We start from the raw sequence: 21,043 nt of genomic DNA on the forward strand, positions 1-21,043 counted from the left end.
GTCCCAGGCCAGGAAGGAGGATGGGAACTGGCTCTGGGCGCGTCCCCGGTCCGTGCACATCCGACGTCCAGTGATCCCGCGGGGGTGGCCTTGATGAGCCGAAGGGGCGGGAGAGGCCTCGGCCCAGTCGCTGGCCCCTTCTGGCCGTGTGGAAGCGTGTGGCGTGACAGGGGCCACCTATTGATCTTCAGGAACCGTACGCAGGAAGAGACGCACAGACTGCGACTGGCGGTCACTCCGTAGGCGAGGTCTCTTGCCTCGGGCGCAGAGCTCCCCAAAGTCCGGGTTCCGCCAGCAGCGGGCCTGCGGGCCCTGGTTCCCCGCCCTCCGCAACTTTTGCGGGTGGCAGAGGGGCAGGAAGTGGAGCGGGGGCGGGGGCGGTGCCTGGGTCTCGGGGAGGTGCCCAGCCAGCGCCCCGCCTCCGCCCCGCCCCGCCCGTGGCCGCGCCCCCCGCGCCCCCGCGCCCCCAGTGCCCGGGAGCCGCGGAGCCTCTGAGTCGGAGCTTGGAGCGCGGAGCCCGCAGGCGGGGCGAACAAAGCGGCGGCGGCGGCGGCGGCGGCGAGGACGGCCCAGGCCCGGGACGCGCGGAGCAAGCGACCCGCCGGGCCTTTGTCTCGGGCGGGGCAGGAACCGCGGCGGCCACGGGGCGCCCCGCGCGCAGAATGCGGCGCCCGGCGGCGCTGATCGCGGAGCGCTGCGGCGGCGGACGGCGCGGAGCCCGGCCTGGGGCCCAGGCGGACTCGTGGGTGTGAGCCGAGGACGCGGCGCGCTGCCCGGCGCCTACAGCGCGGCCGCACGTGGGCGGGAGCGGCGGCCCGCGAGGAGCCCCGAGGAGGAAGAGGAGGGACGCTCGGCGGCGCGGGGGGCACCCGGCCGCCCGCGGGAAGCCCCGCCCCGGCCGCGGAGCCCGGCGCGGCCGGGCGGGATGACCCGCGGCCGCCGCACTTCGGCCCGAGCGCGGCGCTGAGCGGCCGGCCCGGCGGGCGCCATGGAGCAGTGGCGGCAGTGCGGCCGCTGGCTCGTCGACTGCAAGGTCCTGCCGCCCGACCACCGCGTCGTGTGGCCCTCGGCCGCGGTCTTCGACCTGGCGCAGGCGCTGCGGGACGGCGTGCTGCTGTGCCAGCTGCTGCACAACCTCTCCCCCGGCTCCATCGACCTGAAGGACATCAACTTCCGGCCGCAGATGTCCCAGGTGACCGGGGCGCGCGGGCGCGGGGGTCGCCGCCGCCGCGGGCGGCCCCAGGGCAGTGGCAGGAGCGGCGGGGCTCCGGGGCGGACAGCGGGGCGCGCCCCGGGCCTCGGAGCCGGCTCCTCCGAGGGGCGACCCCGGGAGGCGCGAAGTTGACCGAAGTCCCTCAAGCCGAGGGAGAGCCTCCGCCGCGCGCGGGCTCTGCCCGGGTGAGGGGAGACTCCAGCCCGGGCGGGGCATCCGCCGCCGCGGACCGCGCTCCCGGGCCACGGGGCCTGCGAGAGTCCCGTCCGACCCCGGGGAGCCCGCCGCGCCCGGGGCCTGGGCAGGCGTGGCGTGGTCGGGCTCCGAGCCGGTGCCGGACGCTGGGGGAGGCAGAGCAGGCGCGGCGGGGGTCGGGGCGAGGCCCGAGGGGCAGGCCGGGTGGGGAGCGAGCGGCCGCCGGGCGCAGGGGGTCGGTGGGCCCCGGGCGCCGCCCCCTCGCCGGCCTCGCCTCCTCCCGGGACCAGGGAGGGCCGAGCCGCATCGGCCCCCAGGGACACGCAACTTGGTGTGAAGGGAGCCCCCCCATCGCTCCCCCAGCTGCCGCCACAGGGCCCCCTCCCGTGTGGTCTTTGTCGTGGCCGAGGGAGCGCGTGTGGCCGCCGGCAGCAGGAAAATGTCTGCGGCCTCAGGCGCTGCCTTTCTCGGCCCTTCAGAGGGAACTTGGCTGAGACTTAAGCAGAATGGAGGCTTCCATCCCGCCTTCTCTGGGGCCATGGATCCCCCGCCCCAGCCAGCCCGGCGGGGCCCCAGGGGGCCGGGCTGCCAGCCGGGGTCCGGCCAGCACTGCCCCAGAGCCACTTCCCTGTGGGTCCTGCGGCCCCGTCCGCCTCGGCCGAGGACAAATCCGTGGGGACCAGGGCCACTCACAGTGGGACATCGGGAAGGGGGCCGGAGTGAGTCACCATTCTTCCAGGCTGGGCTTCATGGCCTCTGCCCTTTGGCTGTGACCCTGTTTCCAAGGAGATGGGGTGCCCGCCCGGGAGGAGGGGAGCGTAGCCTCTGACAAAGAAGGGCTTGGGGGGCTGGGGCCTCCCTGTCACTCAGGGGTCATACCCCCAGACCAAGGAGGTGGGCTGCCCGGTGAGGGGGCCCCTAGCACCCTGCCTGCGGTCAGTGCCCAGGGCGCCCCCGAGGCCAGCACCCTCTTCAGGCCTTCTCAGGGCCGAGTGGCCCCGGGGCCGGGAGCCGGGGCCTTGCCGCAGAGTGCTGTCCCCGACCCAGCCCCCTCCGCCGCCCTCTGCCGTCCCCGGGCCCTGCAGGGACAGGAGGAGGGCTGCTGAGGGCAGAGCCGGGGCTGCCCAGGCTTGCTGGCTCCTGGCGGGGTTTTCCCCCAACTGGCAGGGCTCCCGGGGCGTGGGGTGCAGGGCGCAGCCTGGCCTGGGTGGGTGACGTAGCGGGGGCTGGGGCTGGCGGGACCTCGGGTCCTGGAGCAGCCCCTCCCCAGCTGTGGGTCCGGCGGGATGGGGCAGGAGGCGGCGCTGGCTGTGGCAGGTGGCCGGCTCGGCCCCCTGTGCCGCAAGTGCAGAGGCGTCCCAGGGTCTCTGGAGCTGCTGGCGGGCAGCGTCAGTCTCAGCGGCAGCCCCTTGGGGCCCCCACCCCAGCAACCCTCGTCCCCCCCCTCCCTGTGAGGGGTGTGAAGGGGCCTGGGCGGTAGGATAGTCAGGTGGGAGGGTGTCTGCGTGTCTCTGTGGCCACACGTGTGATTGAAACCTGGCACGACGCTTCCCGGGTCCGTGACCCCCTTTGGGGCCTCAGTTTCCCCATCCATGCAATGGGCGGTAGTGGAAGCTGACTCACAGCCCCGGGCCGTACTGGGGTGGCTCAGTGAGGGAGGCGGGGGAGTCCCTGGCCTGGTGCTGAGTCAGCCGTAGCGGTTTCACGGGACGGTCTCGTGGGTACCGGTCGGTGGGGTCCCCAGGGAGGACGAGGCCCGTCTCCCAGACCTGGCGTCTCACGGAGGGCGGGGCCGGTTGCCCGGTCGGGCTGAGGGTGCTCTGGGGGCCCCGTCGTGGGGCCGGGAGTTCCGCGTGGCTCCACTGGGGTGTTCTCCACGACAGAGGCCATTGTCTTTCCCACGAAGGGCCGTGTGGCTCGGGGGCTGGGCTGTGCGGCCGCCCTGTGCCCCCCGGGGGTGGAGACGATGTTCTCTGCGCCCATGGGGGTGGGGTCACCAGAGAAGCCTCTTCTGCCCTTTGTTACCGCCCCTGCCTGGGGCTGGGCGGGACCCTGGGGGGGTGTGCCGCCCCGTGTCCCGCATGAGAACCCCGCAGCTCAGAGAGGCCCGGTGACTTGCTCCAGACCCCTCGTCGCGACAAGGGGCAGAACTGAGACACGCACGTAGGTCTCCCTCCCGGGCCGCGCCACGGTGTCACGACCCCCCTCTGCTGTCCGGCTGCCTTTCCTATGGGCAGTCCTGGCCCCTGGCTCGGGTGGTCACGGTGTGTGTCTGCCTCCGCCGGACGGACGGGCGGGCCGTGGGGCCTGCTTCCCGTGGGGACCCGGGTGCTGTGCCAGCGGTGGGGCGACTCAGGGCCCTTCTGTCTCCCCGCTGCCACCCGCCCCGGGGCGGGTCCTGCTCCAGGGTCTCCACGGTGCCCCCTCTTTTCCGAGTGGCTGGCTGGCTGGCTTCTCGCCGTGACGCCGCCTTTTCCAGAAGGTAGCATTGGGGGTGCCCTTCCTCTTCGGGTTGATCTCGGCTGGGGTCTTGGCCCTAAGGGAGCTGAACAGCCACGTGCACTTATGGAGCGCCTGCTGTGTACAGAGCCGGGGCCGGGAGGTGACAGATGGGTCCCGGTTGCCTCTTCGTCACGCACGCCTGGAGCGGGCAGGGCGAGCTTTGTTGTTTTGGCTCAGAATGCCCGGAGGCCACCTCGGGCTTTAAGTACACTCCTCAGGGGCGGCCACGGTCTGCTGGTCCCGGGAGCAGCAGGTCGCGTGTGGCTGGAGCAGCCTCGGTGGTGGGGTCCCATGGCGGCCGACTCGGCAGACAGCCCCGGAGCCCCGCTGCCGTCCGGGCCTTCCGGGCGCCTCCGCCCGCCTCGTGCCCGCGCTGCCCAGCCAGGCGTCCTCCTGGGGGTGGGCTCGGGACCCGGGCACCCCCGCTCCCTGCCCCCCACCACGGGGGAGCTGTGCTCTGGCTGGAGAGCCTGCGGCCAGTGAGGGGTGCCAGCGGCGTCCATGGGGGCCGTCGGGTCCCTCCCCACAGGGCCTGCCACCCCTGGGTCCCTTCGCTCCTCCGTCGCTCTGCTCCTTCGAGCCCTGCTCGGCCCGGTGAGGGCGCTGGGGCCGGCCGGGCGCACGGGCCCCCAGGTGAGCGGCGGCCACGTCGGGGGTTGAGAGACGCTGCCGACCGGAAGAGGAGGTGTCGGGAGCACTCCCGAGGGTGGGCCGGTGCTCCGTGACCCGCAGGCCAGGGTTCGTGACCCCTGGGCAGCCGGGAGCAGGGACAGGGGGCGGGTTCTGGTGGGGACCAGGAAGCCTCGGCTTCCCTTTCAGGCAGATTTTGTCTCTTTAAACGTTGGAAACGGCTCAGACTTAGGCTGTACGTGCAGCGCACAGGACGTTTTCTGGGCCCGCGTGGGGGTAGGCTGGGCGCTTGGCTGGTGCCCTAGACCCTCGTGGCTCCTGGGACGAGCATCCGTTCCCCCGGCACAGCCGAGCCCCGACGTGGCACAGCAGCCGTGGTCGCGCCCCGCGAGCCCCTCGGGTCTCAGGGCGTGCCCTCCGCAGCAGGGGGTCCCCCAGACGCCCGCGCGCCCCCTGCCGCCCCTTCCGGTCCGGGGCGGTTCCTCAGCCGTTCCCGGGTGCTCGTGGCCGTGAGCGTGGCCCGTGGCAGGGTGTCCCGGTGCTTGGGCCTTTGCGCCCGTCGGGGTTGCAGCCGCTTGGTGCTGCGTTCTCCGGCGCCCACCCTGTCTCCCAGGTGACACGAGGGTTGGGTCCGTCCCACCTTGGGGAGGACGACGTCACGCACTCCGTGGAGGCGGCCTTTGCCGGGCGCGGCCCCTGCGACGCCACCCTGGCCCCCGGCAGACCACTCTCGTCCTCAAGACGGTTCTTTGCGAAGGCGGAACCATCTAGCCCTGCCCCCACCCGGCGTGGGTCTCAGTGGTCTGTTCTGTCCCACGATGAGCGGCAGTGACCGTCCCTGTGGTCCCTGTGCGTCGTCAGGGCGCGAGGCCGTCTCAAGGCCGACCGGTGGCCCCTGGGTCAGGCCGGCCCCCCGTTTCTGGGCCCCGCCTTCCCTCCTGGTGCAGAACGCTCCGGCGCGTGTCTCTGCCCCGCCCGGCCGCCGGGATGCCGGCCTTTCTCCCGGTGGCTCCGGCTCCACCGGGACGGGGGTCCTCGGGAGCCGAGACCCGGGCGCCGCGTGAGTGCCGCCTGCTGCCCCTGCTGCCCAGCACACGTGTGTGCGTGTCTGGGAGCACACGCAGGTAATGTGCGTGCTGTGCGTGTGTGCGGGCGCGGGCGTGCCTGCCTGCACGCCGGGACGTTGGTGCCGGCTCCCCCCGAGAGCGAGCGGGGCCGCCGGTGGGAGCGTGTGAGCCGCGTCCGTGGGGGGAGATCGCTGGCTGTCGTATTAAAAAACGGGAACAGATATGCAATATTAGTTCTAATCGTGCTGTTTATTTTCCCCAGGCGCCTTCCGCGGGGGGTGGGAGTCAGATCGTGGTGGGGGCTGGAGAGACGGTTCTTTCAAGGCAGACAGTGCAGAGATGCACATGTGCAGGGCCCGTCCGGGTGTCTGGTTCCGCGGCGGGGCGGGGGGCTGCTGAGGAGGGGCGCCTGGAGGAGCTCCTGGGGGGCGGTCATGAGGAGAGGCAGGCGCTGGTTTCCCCGGCATGAGTGTCCCCCGTTTCCAAGTGGTGGCAAGGGTGCGCCGGCAGCCGGGTCCCGGGCAGCGCAGCCGGGGTGGGGGCAGGAGAGCAGAGGCGGGTGGGCCAGGGGTCTCGGCCTCAGCGGGGACGCGGCCGGCTGCGTGGGGCGGGGTCCCCAGGCCTGGGACTGGGCTCAGCGTCCCAGGTCTCGGGGGGCAGCTCCTGGCACCTGCGTGGACTGAGTCGGTGGGGCGGTGCGTGTGTGGTGACTGTCAGAACCCGGCTGAGGCCCGGGCCGGCCCCGGTGAACCGGAGAAGGACACGTGGACGTGGCAGGGAGACCGTGGTGAGGACAGTGGCCCGAGCCCGGGAGAGGGAACCTCAGTGCTGGGGCGCAGTGGGGGGCGGGGCTCAGCTGGGCCTGGGCCTGGGGTGGGGGCAGAGCCCGGCCGGGCGTCTGACAAGGGCAGTGGCCCTGGGGAGCCTCCACCCTGGGTCCTCCTCATTTGAGCCCTTTCTTGCCCTGCGGCCCAGGCGGCCGGGGCTGTGCCCACCCTGGGGGGCACTTCCCGCTCCTTCCGAACAGGCGCAGGGTGGGGTCCTGGGGTCCGGCTGCAGCTGCCCGAGTTCGAGGGGTGACACGCCCAGCACGAGGCGGTGCAGGTGGGGCGGCGGGTGTCCGGCCCTGCGCCCTGCAGCTGAGGCCACACTGGTGGACCCCCCTCTGCCGCCCCTTGACCCCAGCCCTGCCTCCTTCCCTGAGGTGACCCAGGACGCCCGCGGGAGGGGGACTGTCTCCGCTGCTTCCTCCCCAGGAGCCCCTGGGCCCCACGGCCAGGAGACGAGAGCAGTTTCGGGGTTCACTGCTCCTGTCCGTGGGGCTGTGCTAGTCCTCCGACGCCCTTGTTTGGATCCCTGGGGGTAGGGCGACTGCCGAGGGCTTCAAGGAGGAGGTGACTCTTGAGCTGACCGCCCCGGGGCCCCACTTCCCGTGAGGCATCCATTGTGCTGGGTGCCGCCCTGGGCCCTCACAGACCTGGGTTCCAGACCTGCCCGGCCGCGTGGCCCCTCCGCTGGGCCTGGTTCTGCTCCCGTGAAGAGGGGCTCCGACCCAGCACGGGGGGGTGCAGAGGGGCCCAGAGCTCTCAGCCCAATGTCGGGATGTGATGGGTGCCCAGCGGACAACGGACCGCCCGTTCCCCTCCCCACTGCTGTGGGGTGTCCCCCTCTCCCAGACACCCCGGATCTGGGCACTTGGACTCTTGGGGGCCTGGGGCTGTGGCTTTGCCCCGTGGATGCTACGCCCCTCACCCGTGCCCTAACCCCGGCAGGAGCGAAGCCGGTGCGCAGAGTGTGCTTGGGCGCCGGCACCCCGCACGGGGGTGGGGGGCACCCTGAGGCCGGAGAGGCTTCGAGCCCACCAGGGTGGCCCTGTGGGGGCTCTCTGGAGCCCGTGCCCTCGACCTCTTCATGGCCCTGCACCGGCAGTGACCGGCTTCTGACAAGAGCAGGAGCAGTGGACACGCGGCCGCAGAGGGAGGCAGGCAGGCGGTGCCGCGGGTGCCCGGACCGCCCGCCGGGGCCCGGGGAGCAGCACCCAGGCAAGGCGCCCGCCTGCCAGGCGGCCTGGGGGCTGCTGGAGGCACGGTGCTTGTGCTTTGTCTCGGGGGGGGGGCGGGTGCTGGTCTTTGTCGCCCACGTAAGGACTCAAGCGATCGTCCCCGACGCGCCTGCCCCCTGCCCCCTGCCCCCTGCCCTGGCACTGAGGAGGAGGTGTGGTAAACACAACTGTTCAGCCTCCGACCACAGAGGCTCCCGTGGGTTCGTGCCGTGTGTCCAGTTTCGAAGGCGGCTGCACCCGTGGGGTCCGGTGAGAGTGGCCGGGCCGGTGGGCGCACAGCGGCCGCCTGTTCTCCGCCCCCGCCCTGGGGCTCGGGGGCCTCTGGGCCTGTCCAGGGTCGGGGCCCCACCCCCAAGTCCCCCGAGGTGCGTCCCTGCTGTCGTCTGTGCGGGGGGGAGGGGACACATGTCCGCCTCGTGCTGTCAGGGGGCTTGAAGTGCGGCTACCATGGCCCCCCGGGCACCTCCCACCAGTCCACTGCTCTGCTCGTGGCTTCGTGGTCCGGACAGGCATCTCCTCGGCTCCTGGTGCTGCTTAAGGAGGGGTGCCTCCCCACGCCCCCGCTGGGGAGCTGCCGCTGTCCCCGGGTGCCTGCGGGCTTTCGGCCCCGTCTTGGGGGGAATCTGTTTCCCAACGCTGGCCGGGGACAAGTTACCACCGCTGAGCCTCCCCGTCCCGCTGCCCCAAAGCCGCCCGCGGGCCGGGTGCCTCACTGAAGGGCCGGGTGCTGGGGACGGGTGGGGGGGGGCTTCCCAGGGGCAGGGCCTCGGGGGACAGCGCCTCGTCTGGGGTGCGTGAATGCAGGCCACGCACAGCAGTGTGCTTGCACGCCCACGTGTCCGAGGCCTGGCGTGTCGCCGCCCCGGGCTCTGAGGCCTGCTTCTCGGCCGCAGGGCGGAGTCTCCGTTCTGGGACGAGGTGTGCCCATGTGGCAAACCTGGACGGACCCTGGGGTCAGCAGGCCAGGCCTGGTCTGCCGTCCGCACCGACTGGTGCCTCCCGCCTCCGCTGGTGGCGGCCGCCTCCTTCGGGGCGGGAACTGGGTGGGAACCGGGTGGGAGGCCAGAGGGTCTCCCCTCGCCCAACGGAGTGGTCCCGGCCCTCAGCCTTGCTTCTGCCTGGCTGCCTGCTGGCCCCGGTGACCTGTAGGCGGCGCGCCTGGGCTGCCTGTCGGGGCAGCGGGCAGTGGACTCGGCCAGGACGGCGTCTCTCTGGCGAGCGCTGAGGCCCCTCTGCCCTGCCCGGGGCACACACAGTCGCCCACCCCGCTGAGCCTGCTCCGTCCGGGCTGCTCCCGGGCGGCCGGGCGCTGCCCAGACGGGCACAGTTAGTCCCCACGCGCTGGAAGCTCTCGGCCGCGGGCCTGGTCCCTGCAGGGCAAAGCCCGGGGGGAGGAGTCCTTGCCACCCACTTGACAGCTTTGGAAACTGAGGCTCGGAGAGCACAGGGCCTGTGGGAGTCCCAGGCGGGGATGCGGGCAGGCCTGGGAGTCATCTCCGACCGGGCGGCCGTGGGCCAGGAGGAGGCGGGGGTGTGTCCCTGGGCACACTTCCGTCGCCGGGTTCTGGGCCGGCAGCCACTGTTTTTTCTTACTTTGTGTGCGATACAGTTTTTCCCCTCAGAAAAGGGAAGGTAGACTTTGTGCCCACCACTCCCTTCTCATGCAAATAAACCCGGGGAGAAGCCGGCCTGTGCGCTCCCTGGGCGTGTTTGGCCGCGATTTCGCCGCTCGGGCGAAACATCTGTCAGCCAGCCCGGCTCCGGGGGGGGGCGGGGCTGCAGGTGCAGCGAGAGAGTCGCCCGGGGTCATCGCCGAGCCCTGATTCGCCGGGCAGACCCAGCCCTCGGGGAGGGCTCTGGGCACCCAGGGGCCACGCTGCCACCCCTGGGGGTCGGGGGGGGGCTGGAGTGTTTGCTCCTAGTCCCCCCAGGCCCCCGAGGACAGCAAGAACTTCCTTGGTTGAGGCTAGGCCAGACGCCAGCCGTGGGCCCTCCAAATGGGGGGGCACCCGGCCTCTTCCTGCCTGCCAGGGGTCCCCCACTCCGCAGGCTGGGTCTGCAGGTTGGGGCTCAGCCAGGACCAGGGCTCAGGGGAGAAGCCCCCTCTGTCGCCACAGCCCCCACGCACCCAGGGTCCCTGAAACCAGGACTGCCCTGCCGTGGTGGTCAGGACCCAGGTGGGGCCTCGTGGACCCCTGAGCAGGCCTCCCCCCCGCACTTCCCGAATCTCAGCTGGCCCCTCTGCACCATGGGGGCCACTCGGCGGGCACCATGTGTCCCAGCCCCTGGCGGCTGCGGGGGCTGGCGCTGGCGTCCCAGCCTTCAGTTTGGAGGTCGCTGCTTTGTGCGCGGAGTGGCCACTTCCAGGACCTGGTGGGCACCGGCTTCTTTCTTTCTTTTTTCAGACTTCGTTTACTTCTTTATAGACAGAGGGGGGAAGGCAGGGAGAGAGGGAGAGAAACACTGATGTGCGGTCGCCTCTCCTGGGCCCCCAACTGGGGACCTGGCCCGCAACCCAGGCATGTGCCCTGACTGGGAATCGAACCGGCGACTCTTTAGTCTGCAGGCCGGCGCTCAGTCCACTGAGCCACACCGGCCAGGGCTGGGCGCTGGTGTCTGGGTCGCTGCCTGGCTGGTGTGAAGGTGTAAAGAGACCATGCCTGGGCCCAGGTGGGCTCCTGGGGTGGGGGACGCCTGGCCTCAGGGCCACTGCAGCTGTAGTCGGATCTGGGGTGAGGGGGCTGCCCCGCCTCTCTAGGGCCTGCCTCCCCCGCTGCTGCCCCCTTCAAGGTTTTTCAAGGTCACTGGCCTCTCTCCCCAGCTCCCCCTGCAGCGCCCACAGCTCCCCCGGGCCTGGGAGGGCTCTCGGGGAGGACTACTCCAGCAGCTGCTCAGGCGAGGGAAAGGTGGGCCACTCCTCTGAGGGGCCCGGAGTCTGGGGGGGGCCGTGGAGGGGGCCGTCACTTCCAGTGGGGGTGACAGGAGCTCTGACTGAATGTGGCTTTCAGGGGAGCAGGGTGGTGGGCGGCAGGGGGTGGCTTCACCCTGGGGTGCCGAGGAGCCCGGGAGGGGTGGCGAGGAGGCGAAGTGGCTGATGTGGCCGCAGGAAGCTCCGCGCAGCCTCCCTGCCGGGGGTGGGTGGGGGTCCGGCCTGGAGCCCCAGAGTCCCAGGGGGCTGGGGAGGATACGGGATTTGGGGCGGATGCTGTCACCTGGCAGGAAGACGGACCAGGCCCGCGCTGGTGGGGGAGGGGACCGTGGGGACATGAGAGCAATGCCAGGCTCCAGGGGCATGGAGAGGCCGGGCCCGGCCGGCATCCCGTCGGACCCGGGGTGACGAGGAGCGCGCCCCCGGGGGTCGGCCCGGGCAGCGGGGTGGGTGGGGGCGGCCCGTCCAGATCCAGCTCCCGGGACGCGTGTCCGCCGTTGGCCGAGGGCCCAGGGCCCAGGGCAGGCCCGCGGCCCCAACTGTCCTTCCGAAACCCGCCCCGGCCGCGCTGGGGGACGTGCGGCCGGCCCCACGGTGTCCTCTCCCGGGCTCCGGGCTTCCCGCTTCCTTTCCGGTCTGGGCGGCTGACCGCATCGCTGTCTGGGCCGGACAGGGGCTGGACGGGGGCTGGGGCAGGTCCCCAGCGAGGAACCCGTGTGTTAGCACGGACTTCGCCCCGACCTCCTCCTCCCTCGGTGATTGTTTGTCTCCGGAGCCTCACACGCGGTCGAAGGGCGGTCACCAGGGCGCACCTTCCCCCCTCGGCCCCCCCTGGGCCGGGCATGGGGATCCAGCCCTCGGGGCCGAGGGGTCGGACCCCCACCCCACCGGGCGGTTCCCCTCCGCCTCTGCGGGGGCCCAGCGGGCTGCTGAGAGCCCCGGAGGACCCGTGTGCCGTCGCCGGCGGTGCTGCCTGCGGGAAGACGGGTGCTTCCCGCAAAGGGTGCTGCGTTCGACGGCTCTCGCTCGGGTCCGCCGTATCGCCATTGAGCCGGGGAGGCTTTAACCTGCAACAGCTGTGCCGGGCGCGGTGGGGGCGCTGGCCGCCGCCTGGGCTGCCCGGTGATTTCTCCGCGGGGAGCACCGTGTGACCCTGGGTGGGTGGCCGCCCAGGGGCCTCTCCCCACCACCCGCTCCCCGTCTCCAAGGGTCCCTGGGCTCTGCCCTGTATCCCCCCGTTCCGAGATGGGCCATTTTTTGCGTCCTGACTTCCTGACGTCAGGTGTTGCAATCAGGGCACGTCCGGTTTCTCGGGGCCAGTGTTCTCCCCGGCGGCGCGGCCCGAAACTTCTGACTGTGCCTGCACTGTCGTGCAATGTCAGGTTTCACAGTCTTCTCTGTGACGGCTGCCTGAGCCCGCGAGTGCCAGAGGCGCCCCGCCCGCGCCGGTCTGTGACGGGATGCGCCCCCAGTTGCCCTTCGACAGAGCCCGTCCCGGTTCCCCGCCACGGGCCAGGCCACTCGGCAGGCCCCCGCGGAAAGGCCCTCGGTGAAGCCGGCCTCGCGAGGCCGGGGCTGTGCCGTCCGGGTCCGCCAGGTGCCCCTCAACCCTCCGTGCACATGGGTCCTCGCCCCGGCCCTCCGACCCTTGGCCACCGACCCTGCCGAGGGCCGGGCCCCTGATTGCCCCGCGGCTCGGGGGTGCCGGCGGTGCAGTGCTGTCCCCACCGAGCTGCCGATGCCGGTTCCGGAGGAAGTGTCTCCGGGGGAAGCCCCCACCCCGTGTCCCCTGCGTTAGTGCTGCGTGTGCCTGTGTGTGTCTGCCGTGACCTCGGGGACGGGCCAGCGCTCTGTGCACGGTCCGGCCTGCGCCACTCACGCCACCGCTGGAAGGGCCTTTGCGCCAAGAAACAAATCCCCCGCCGTTAAATAACTCCCCCGACTCTTCTCGGTGGGCACGGGCGGCACAAGCATGGATGTGGCCGGCGGCGAAGCTGCGCTCCACGCGCCTCGTGGCCGAGACGACGAGTCTCCCGGCAACACCGAGAGGTGCTCTGGAGAGGGGGACCCGGCGGCACGGATGGGCGGGCGGGCGTGGGAGGACCGGCCGGGCCGGCCCGCCCGTCAGGCCTCCGCTGTGAGACACCCACGCGGAGAAGGTCCCCTCCGGAAGGGAAGACGGGATGGGGTGCCGGGATGGGACGATCAGCCTCGCACTCCGGTCTCTGCCGGCTGTTCCAGGTGGCGGCGCGCCAGGCTGGGCCCACCCCCGGTGGCATTTCCGGTTTTTCCCGTGTGGATAAGGTGGTCCCTGAAACGGGGTGCCCAGAGGCGCAGGTCCCCGCAGCCTTGCAGGGTGGCACAGGGGTGGGGTGGGGAGCGCTCCAGCCTCGGAGGGGAGAGGTGGAGCTGGAGGGGGGCCTGGACACCCCGACCGTGGGCCCACCTGGAAGCCCAGGTGCCCAGGGGTGGCGAGTAGCTCCAAGAGGGACCTCCAAGGCCCCTGTGCCCCCCCAGGGGGGGTGGTGTGTTCTCCTCACCCCTCCCCGGTGCAGCTCTGTGCCGCGGAGGCCGTGATGCCAGCGAGGGGCTGGTGGGCCGAGGGGGGCTGGGGCTGCCCCGGGTCTCCCGTCGGCCGCTCCCCCCGCCTCCGGCTCTGGGCCAGCTGGTGGTGCTGCGTCCCTGTCCAGCCCCCGCTTCCCCGTGGCCGCCCCTCCAGGTGGGAGCGACGGTCACCTGAGGCCGGTGGCAGGGGTCCGTTCAGGGCGGAGGATCCCAGGACCGAGCGGTCAGGAGAGGGGGACCATGTTGGGGCTCTGTGTGGACCCCTGGGGGCGAGGGGTCCAGGTGGGGGGCTCCCGGGGGCACCCCTTCCCCACTCCAGGCCTGGGGGGTGCAGAGCGGGGGCGGCCGAGCTCCGAGCGCAGCCCCTGGGCCCCAAAGGCCGCCCACCCGCGCTGCTTCGGACGTGGGGGGCGTCCGCACCGGTTCCTGAGGGCGCCCAGCGGCTGCTTCCCCAGCAGCCCGGCCGAGACTGGTCCTTGTTTCCTGAAAAGCGAGGTGCCGGGGGCCTTGAACTTCCCCAAACGGGCGGGCGTGGGGACTGGAAATAGGAAACGAGGTCCTGCGGTCTGCGGGGACCCGCGGTCAGCTGCAGGCCCTGCGTGCCCTCCTCCCGGGCCGGCCCTCTGGCTCCGTGTGGGGAAGGGCCGGGCGGCTGGGGCGGACCCTGGAGTGGGGCAAGGAGCCGTGGACCCTGCCTGAGGGCCGGGCTCGGGGCACGGGAGCTGGGCGTCTCAGTCCCAGGCCTCCCGAGGCCTTACCAGCGTGGACGGGGGATTCCAGACTTTTCGTGGGGTCCGCAGCCCCCGACACCGGCGCCCCGGGGCCCTGCTTGCATCAGAGGGTCGTGGGCCACCTCTGGACGCAAAGCCATTTAATGGAGAGCCTTCCTCTCCGTTCAAGCACCGTGTTTCCCTTCACGGCCCTGGGCGCCTCCCCACGTGACCCTCAGCCCTTGGGGTCCCAGCCACAGTCCTGGCCCAGCCCACCTGGGGGGTCCCCTTAGGAAGGGAGGGGAGGGGCAAGCGGGGTGGCTGCTGGGGTGCCCCCTCTCGTCCCCCGAGTGCCTGCCTCCCACTTTCCCTCCTCTGCTCCTCTGAGGCCGTCGCTCAGCCGACCTCTGCTGCCCTGTGTCTGCTCTGGGTCCCCAGCTCTGCCCTGTCCCCCATGGTGCCAGACCTGGGCTGGCTGCGGGGGCTCCGCTCAGGGCCACCAAAGAGGAGCCCGTCTTCACCAGGAATCTGCAGCTACCCTCCAGCCTCCCTGGGTCTGGGACCCCCTCTCCCTGGGTCAGGGACCCCCCTCCCTGGGCCCGGGACCCCATTCCTCAGGGTCTGGGACCCCCCTCCCTGAATCCAGGACCCCCTTCCTCAGGGTCCAGGACCCCCCTCCCTGGACCCGGGATCCCCCCCACAGGTCGGGGCCCCCTTGCCGAGCAGAGGGTGCCGTGCGGTCCGTGGGCCCAGCGTGGCGGGCCTGGCTGGCGGGTCTCCCTGTGCGGAGAGGAAGCCTGGGCCTCGCCTGTGGGCCGGGAATAGCCGACTCCTCTGAAGAGGAAACGGTGCCCCCCACTGCCCCTCCCCTCCGTCGGACTGGGGCTCGGGGCCCTGGCTCGAGGAAATGATTGGCGTGGCTGTGACGTGGAGGCAGGATGTGGGGCGCAGCCGCTCTCCAGGCCGGGGTCGGGGGGCTCCCGCACACCCCGGGGTGCCCTGGCTGCCCCGGCCTTCGTCCAGTGGGGGAGGCCGCTCCAGGGGCCAGGGAGAGGCGGGAGGGAAGACTTGAGTCTCTCGGGAGTTAGAACCTAAACTACGAGATGATGAAACTCCCCAGGGACCAGAACACTCTCAGCCCCGAGCTCCCCACACACCGGTGACGTGGCCTTTGAGCTTGCGCGGGATCTGCCCGAGAGGCCTGGGAGCCCGCGGCCTCTCCCCACCCCCGTCCGTGGGATCCTTCCCCATGGTCGCGGGGCACTGAGCAGTGACCGTGCAGAGGGACACCTGCCCACGAGGGCCCCGAGGCTGGGGCGTCAGGTCCCCGACCCCCGTGCCCTGGAGGGGCCCTGATGGAGCGCCACAGCACAGATGGGCTCTCCGGCCCCTCCGGAGGCCAGGGGTCCGAGATCCGGCCGCCCGTCCTCCAGAGGCTCTGGGGGAGGGGCCTCCTTGCACCCTCAGCTCCCGGTGGCCCCAGCCCTCCAGCCTCTGCTCTGTCTGCGGGTGGCCTCTCCCACCTCGGGGCGTCTCCCTCCTCGTGTCTCCCCGCACGACACTGCCCTCGAGTCCCCAGGATGATTCTGCCGGGACCTTTATCTCAGTTACACCCGCAAAGACTTCCATCCAGATGAGGTCGGACTGGGAGGCCGCAGGCGTGATGTGTGGACGCAGCTCTGGGTTTCCGCTGCGGGGGGCACACGCTCACCCTCTGCTCCTCTGTCCTCTGTTCTCTGTCCCAGCATTCTCGGGGTGCTGGGTGCCTACGTGGCCTGGGCTCCTGGTGGCGAGGGGCTTGGGGGTCCAGGCCCTGCTGAACGGCTGAGCCCGACAGGGCGGTGGAGAGGTGGGGGGCTGAGGGGTGGGCACCGGGCGGTGGAGAGGTCTCGGGGAGTGGGCTGCGTCACGTTTAGGCAGAGGAGGGTGGGCAGGAGGTGGAGAAGGGGGGGGACGAGGGGAAACATGGAGAAAAGCGTGGGGCCGCCGAGGCTGCCGGGGCCCAGACCCGGGGCGTGCCCCTCGGGTTCCCCACGTTGCAGCTGCCCGGGGCCCGGGCAGTCTGTGGGGGCTGGGGTGAGGCCCACGGGCAGCGGGGTCTCTGTGGCACCTTTGGGTCCGCCACTTCGATCTCCCCTTGGCGCTGAGGAGGCTCCGCCCTGGGTTTCTGTCCCCTGAGCTCTCCTTCCCGGCCCTGCCGGCACCCCCCCCCCCCCCGGCCACCCCGTGGTTTGCAGCTGCCGAGCCGTGCCGGGCTTCTCAGCACCCCCGAGCCGCTCCGCTGCACTCTCACTTCCCTCGGCCAGCCTGTCCCCCCACCCGAAAATGACATGCGGGCGGCGGGCGGCTCGCAGGCCCAGCCTGGGAGCTCCGAGTAACGGCCTCTTCCATGGGGGGTGGGCCGTGCCCCGTGGCCGGCCCAGAGCAGGGCCCGACGGCCCTTTGGGTGAGGGATGGCTGAGGAGTAGATGGTGGGTGGATGGATGGGGGGGGCGGGGGGGGCTGGGGCTGTCCGAGGCCCTCGTGGGCTGTCCCAGTGACTCCGTGGAGCCTGTCTGGGAGCCTGTCTGGGCCGCAGGCTCTCAGGCTGGGGCAGCTGCGTCTGACAGCCCCCTCCCCCACCACAGGCCTCCAGCGGAGCAAAGCTGTTCCCTGCAGTGCAGTGTGATAGTGAAACCGTGGAAACAACCCGGATGCCCATCGGGAGGGGCCTGGGGGAGGGCTGTGTGACCAGGCCGGGGGTCGGGGGGGGCAGGGGGGATTCCCAAACACCCAGCCCCCGCATGGCTGGCAGAGAGGGGGACAATGTTCCTGCCACCAGTGACAAAAGGCCAGGACCTGGGATTGAGTGTTCTTCCCAGCAGTCAGTTCTGTAAAAAAAATAAAATAATAAAGAAGCAAGCAGCGTCTGGGAGCAGACAGAAAACAGCCCCGCGCAGGGACCGGTGCCTCAGGGCGAGCCGTCCTGCTGGCCGGCCGCGCCACTCCACCCGCCGGGGCTGAGGCTGACACGGGAGGAGAGACAAAGCAGAGTGTCACTCCCTGCAGTGACGGCTGGCACGCCGCTGTTAAAATCCGACTGGAGGCCCTGGCAGCTGGCACGGGGTGGGGGGAGGCCTCTCCCTGCGGGTGGGGCCTCAGTTTCCCCATCTAGTCAGTCGGAGCTGGTTATTGCAGCCTGGGGGGCACCGAGGGGCAAGGCCTCTGGAAAGGGGAGGGCCGGAGAGACCACTGTAGCAGGGGGAGCCCTGGCCCACTGACTGCAGGGCCCTGGGGGCCGCAGGTGCCTCTGGGTGCCCTGGGCAGCTGGCCCCTTGTCCCCGTGGGGCCTGTGCTCCCCGTACTCTCCGAGCAGGCGGGGCCCCGGCTGCAGCGAGCTCCCGGCTCTGAAATACCAGCCCCGGCTCCCCTTCCCTGTGAAAAAAAACAACTGGGGGCGTTTCCTGCCCCCTCCTGCCCCTGGACGGGCTTTGTCCCCAGGCCCCGGCCCAGCCTCCCTCCCCCGCTTGGCTCCCCCCCACCCCCCGGGGTGGGTGGGGGTGGAGGGTGCGCCTGCAGCTGTGAACATCCCTGACCTGTAGTTCAGGGGAGAGAACCCAGCTGCTTGCTGGGCAAACAATGGAGCCCTGCTCCCTGCCCCCGCCCCCACCCCCACCCCCTCCTGCTCTGCCCTGGGGCCTGGCGCTGGTTCTGCTGGAATTTCCAGAAAGTGCAGATTCTCCATTTGATCTTTACGCTTCGGACTGTCGCTGAGACGATTTCCTGCGCGTTGGAAAAAATAAAAACATGCAGCAGCCCGAGGGAGGCGAAGGGCCCTGGGTCCCGCACCCCGCAGGCAGGTGCCACCCTCGTGTCCGGGTCCCCCACGCCCGCTGTGTCCATCGCTGAGGGTGTACCTGCTCCTCCTCCACAGAGGCCAGGGACCCTTCTCGAGGCCCCTCCCCCTGGGGGGGCGTAGTGCTGGTGTACGGGGCGGGGTGGGGGTGGGGGGGATGCCCCGCCCCTCCCCTCCCCCGGGGGCGTGGTGCGGCCCGACAGGGGAGCGGGGGAGGGGGTCGGAGCGTGGGTGTCCCAGATGAATCAGAGAACCCACAGTTTGTCCTGCAGACCGTTTCTCAGCGCCCCGTGCGGCGGTTAGTAAGTGCAGTCACTTGGCTGCCTTCGCCAGTGCCGTCTCCAGAAATGTCTCGTCTTCCCGAACCGAAGCTCTGCACCCATTAACTCCCCCTCCCCCTCCCCGCTCCCCTGGCAGCCACCATTCCACTTCCTGCCTCTGCGACTGAGACCAGGGACGACCAGGGACCGCGTGTGAGTGAGATGATACAGGATTTGTCCTTCGGCGAGCGCGGCCGGCGGCTCTTGCTCAGCATCCTGTCCTCGGGGCTCGCCCCTGGAGTAGCGGTTGTCTGCGTGGCCGTCCTTTGTCACTGTCACTGTTATTATGGGGTGCCCTTCCTCTTTAAGCCTGAGTAATGTTCCAGTGTATGGACGTGCCACATTCCGTCTATCCGTCACCGCGGACGGATGGGTGGCTTCCGCCTTAGTGCTTGTGAATGGGCTCGGGGGGACGCGGGTGCACAGCGCTCCTCCCTCTGAGACTCCGCCTGCACTTCTGGCGACCCCGAGGAGCGTGTCTGTCAACCAGCGCTCCCGGCGGGGCCGCGTTCAAAACCAGAGCCCGGCAGCCCCGGCTCGCAGAGGCCTCTTCCGCGGTTCGGGGAGTGGCTGCCGCCGGAACCGGCGGAACTGCCGGCGCCGGGCTCCTGCCCTCCGACTAAACCCTTAGAACGGAACGCCCAGTGTGGAGTTTCCACCAATGGGCTGAGACCTGCCCTCCAATGGGAGCTCTGCGGCCGTATCCTCATTTGCCTGTTTACAGGCCAATCAGAGCGGTTCCATATCAAACCATGCAAATTTGGCTTCCTCATTTGCATAAAAGCGGACCAATCAGGGGCTAGGGTGGGCACCCCTTTGTCTGGAGGGGGTGTGGCCCGGGTTTGCACACTGTTGATCGGAAGAAAGTTTCTTCTTTCACCGCAGCCCAGATCGGGGGCTCCCGTGGGCGTTGGGCTGGGGCCAGTGACCGTTTGTGGACGGACGGTCCTCAGACGTGGGGGTGCTGGGCCATACGGCAGTTTTATTTCTGATGTTGGGAGGGGCCTGCACCCTGCCCTCTGCAGCAGCGACACCGACACGGTCTTCTGTCCCCGCCGACGGGGCACTAGGGGGCCGAGGTGCCACCCTCCAAGGCTCCCCCCCCCCGTCTTTTCTATGGTCACTGACTCGGGGAAACCGAGGCACTGAGAGCCACAGAGCTGTCCAGGGTGGCCGAGCTGTGCTGTGAATGAGGGCGTGTCTCCAGTGTCCTTCTGTCCCCGGTGACCAGCGGTGGTGACCGAGACGGGCCCCCACTCCCCAGCGATCCAGTGGTGGGCTCCAACCAGACGGGGAGCGGGGGCCACAATGGCCGCCGGAGGCCCCGCTGGCCTCTCTGAGCCCGCGCCCGGGCAGCGGGCAGATCCACGTGGGGACAAGTCCATCCCCGCGTGAGCGGGAGGGTCGTGACTTCAGAAGCCAAGCCCGGGATTTAACATTTGAAGAGCGACCCTGGTGCAGGGGAGGCCCCCGGGGAGTGGGGGGGTGGGGGCACCTGTGTCGGCATCAGGACCTGCCCCCTCACCTGCCTCGCGTGGGCCCGGGCACCCTAGGATGCCGGTGACGCCTGTGTGTTTGGGGCTTGAACGGGTGGGTGTTTGACTGAGGGAAGGGCTGTGACCCCGAAGGGTGGCAGACCCCGCAGACGGGTGCTGGGAGGAGGCCTCGGGTCGCCGCTCCAGACCTTGCGCCCCCGCTGCAGACGGAGTGGGGCGGCCTGGCCTCGGCCCCCGGCTCAGCCGGGCGTCCTGGTGCGTGGCGGGTGTCGCCGGGGCAGCGGCAGGAGGAAGTGCCCCCCCCCCCACGGACTTCAGCCTGCGTTCCCCAGGCCCGCACGGTGCAGTGAAAACGGAGAGCAGTTAAAACCAGGAAAATAAATGTGTTTGCGTCCTACCCGCCTCCTGCTTGGACTCCACAGCCCTTCTCTCGGTCCCTGTGCACCTGCAGACAGATTCTGCTTCGCTCTTCAGCCCTACGCATCCCACTAAGCACGCTCGCCCACGTCACCCACCCCTGCACACCCCCTGCCCGCCTTCCTGGGACGCCCGCGTCTAGTCGCTCGCTTTTCGCTGAGCACCTGCCAGGACTGCCCCCGCCCGGGGCACTCCGGGTCCTTTCCAGCCTCAGGGAAGAAGCACTTCTCTCTGCTCCTGCGACTGCAGGGTGGGGCTGCCGCGGGGCCTCCCCGGTGTGGGTGGACGGTGTGCGGCCGCTGGCCCCGGTTGGGCCTGGCCAGCTGGCCTGGCAGCCCCTCCTGTCCCCATGCAGGGACAGCGCCGATGCAGTGGGTGGCTTGCACAGGGGCTGCTGGATGGACAGTGCTGGCAGAGGTGTCTTGGGGGGCGCTGCGGGAACAAGGACAAAGGTGATGATGTTCTATCTTTTCAAAGGGCGGCCACCTGAGGGGCCCCCACAACCCTGCGTGAGGCCCCGCAGCGTCCCCAGCCTATTGCAGCAGGACGTTTTCTGTCCCTCGATGCTTGTGGTGACGAGGCCTCGACATCTCCACGTGGAACTCGTGGGGGGCCACACAGGGGTGGCCACTTGGAAGTGACCACGGGTTGGAGTTGGCAGGGTCTCTCGGCTGCCTGCGGTGCGGCTCCAGCCCCCGAGTGAGCCGGGGGTGGCCTCCACGGAGGGGCACAGGTGGGGGTGGAGGACGACACGCCTGTTTTGGTTCCCTGACTTTCGGGGGCTCTGGTGGGGCCCTTTCCATGGACACCTGGCAGTAGACACTGGACGGGCAGGGCGGGGGGCCTGAGAGCTGGGGTTGGCCTGGGGCTGCAGTCACTTAGGGCAGGGCCCCAGGGAGGGGGGTGGCAGGGAACTTCAGGATCTGAACCCTTATACCTGTGTTGGAAAGTTGGCTGGGGCTGCCCAAGCCCCCCACCCAACCGGGGGCGTCCGGAGCTGGAGCCTGGATGCTGTGGTGCTCCGCGGGGGTGGGCCTGGGCCTGGGCCTGGCACAGCCACTTCCTGACTGCCCCCGGGCTGGGGGTCTCTTTGGGGCCCTGG

General features: G+C 70.8%; 1 protein-coding gene across 4 annotated transcripts in view; it reads left to right on the top strand.

Moving 5' to 3' along the window:
- The first annotated feature begins 487 nt into the window (after window positions 1–487).
- Window positions 488–21,043, top strand: part of VAV2 (vav guanine nucleotide exchange factor 2) — a 90,193-nt gene continuing 69,637 nt past the window's right edge. For 3 of the 4 annotated variants that reach the window (XM_045846065.1, XM_045846067.1, XM_045846066.1), the window contains exon 1: window positions 982–1,192. In XM_045846065.1, coding sequence (XP_045702021.1) covers window positions 989–1,192 — 204 coding nt within the window. In that variant the 5' untranslated portion in view covers window positions 982–988. Of the gene's footprint in view, window positions 1,193–21,043 lie in introns of all 4 variants that reach the window. The other variant, XM_045846069.1, reaches the window with a different exon arrangement.

This window comes from Phyllostomus hastatus, unplaced genomic scaffold, assembly GCF_019186645.2.
Source record: "Phyllostomus hastatus isolate PE091 unplaced genomic scaffold, TTU_PhHast_1.1 phas_contig_495, whole genome shotgun sequence".
In the NCBI taxonomy this organism is placed as follows: Eukaryota; Metazoa; Chordata; class Mammalia; order Chiroptera; family Phyllostomidae; genus Phyllostomus; species Phyllostomus hastatus.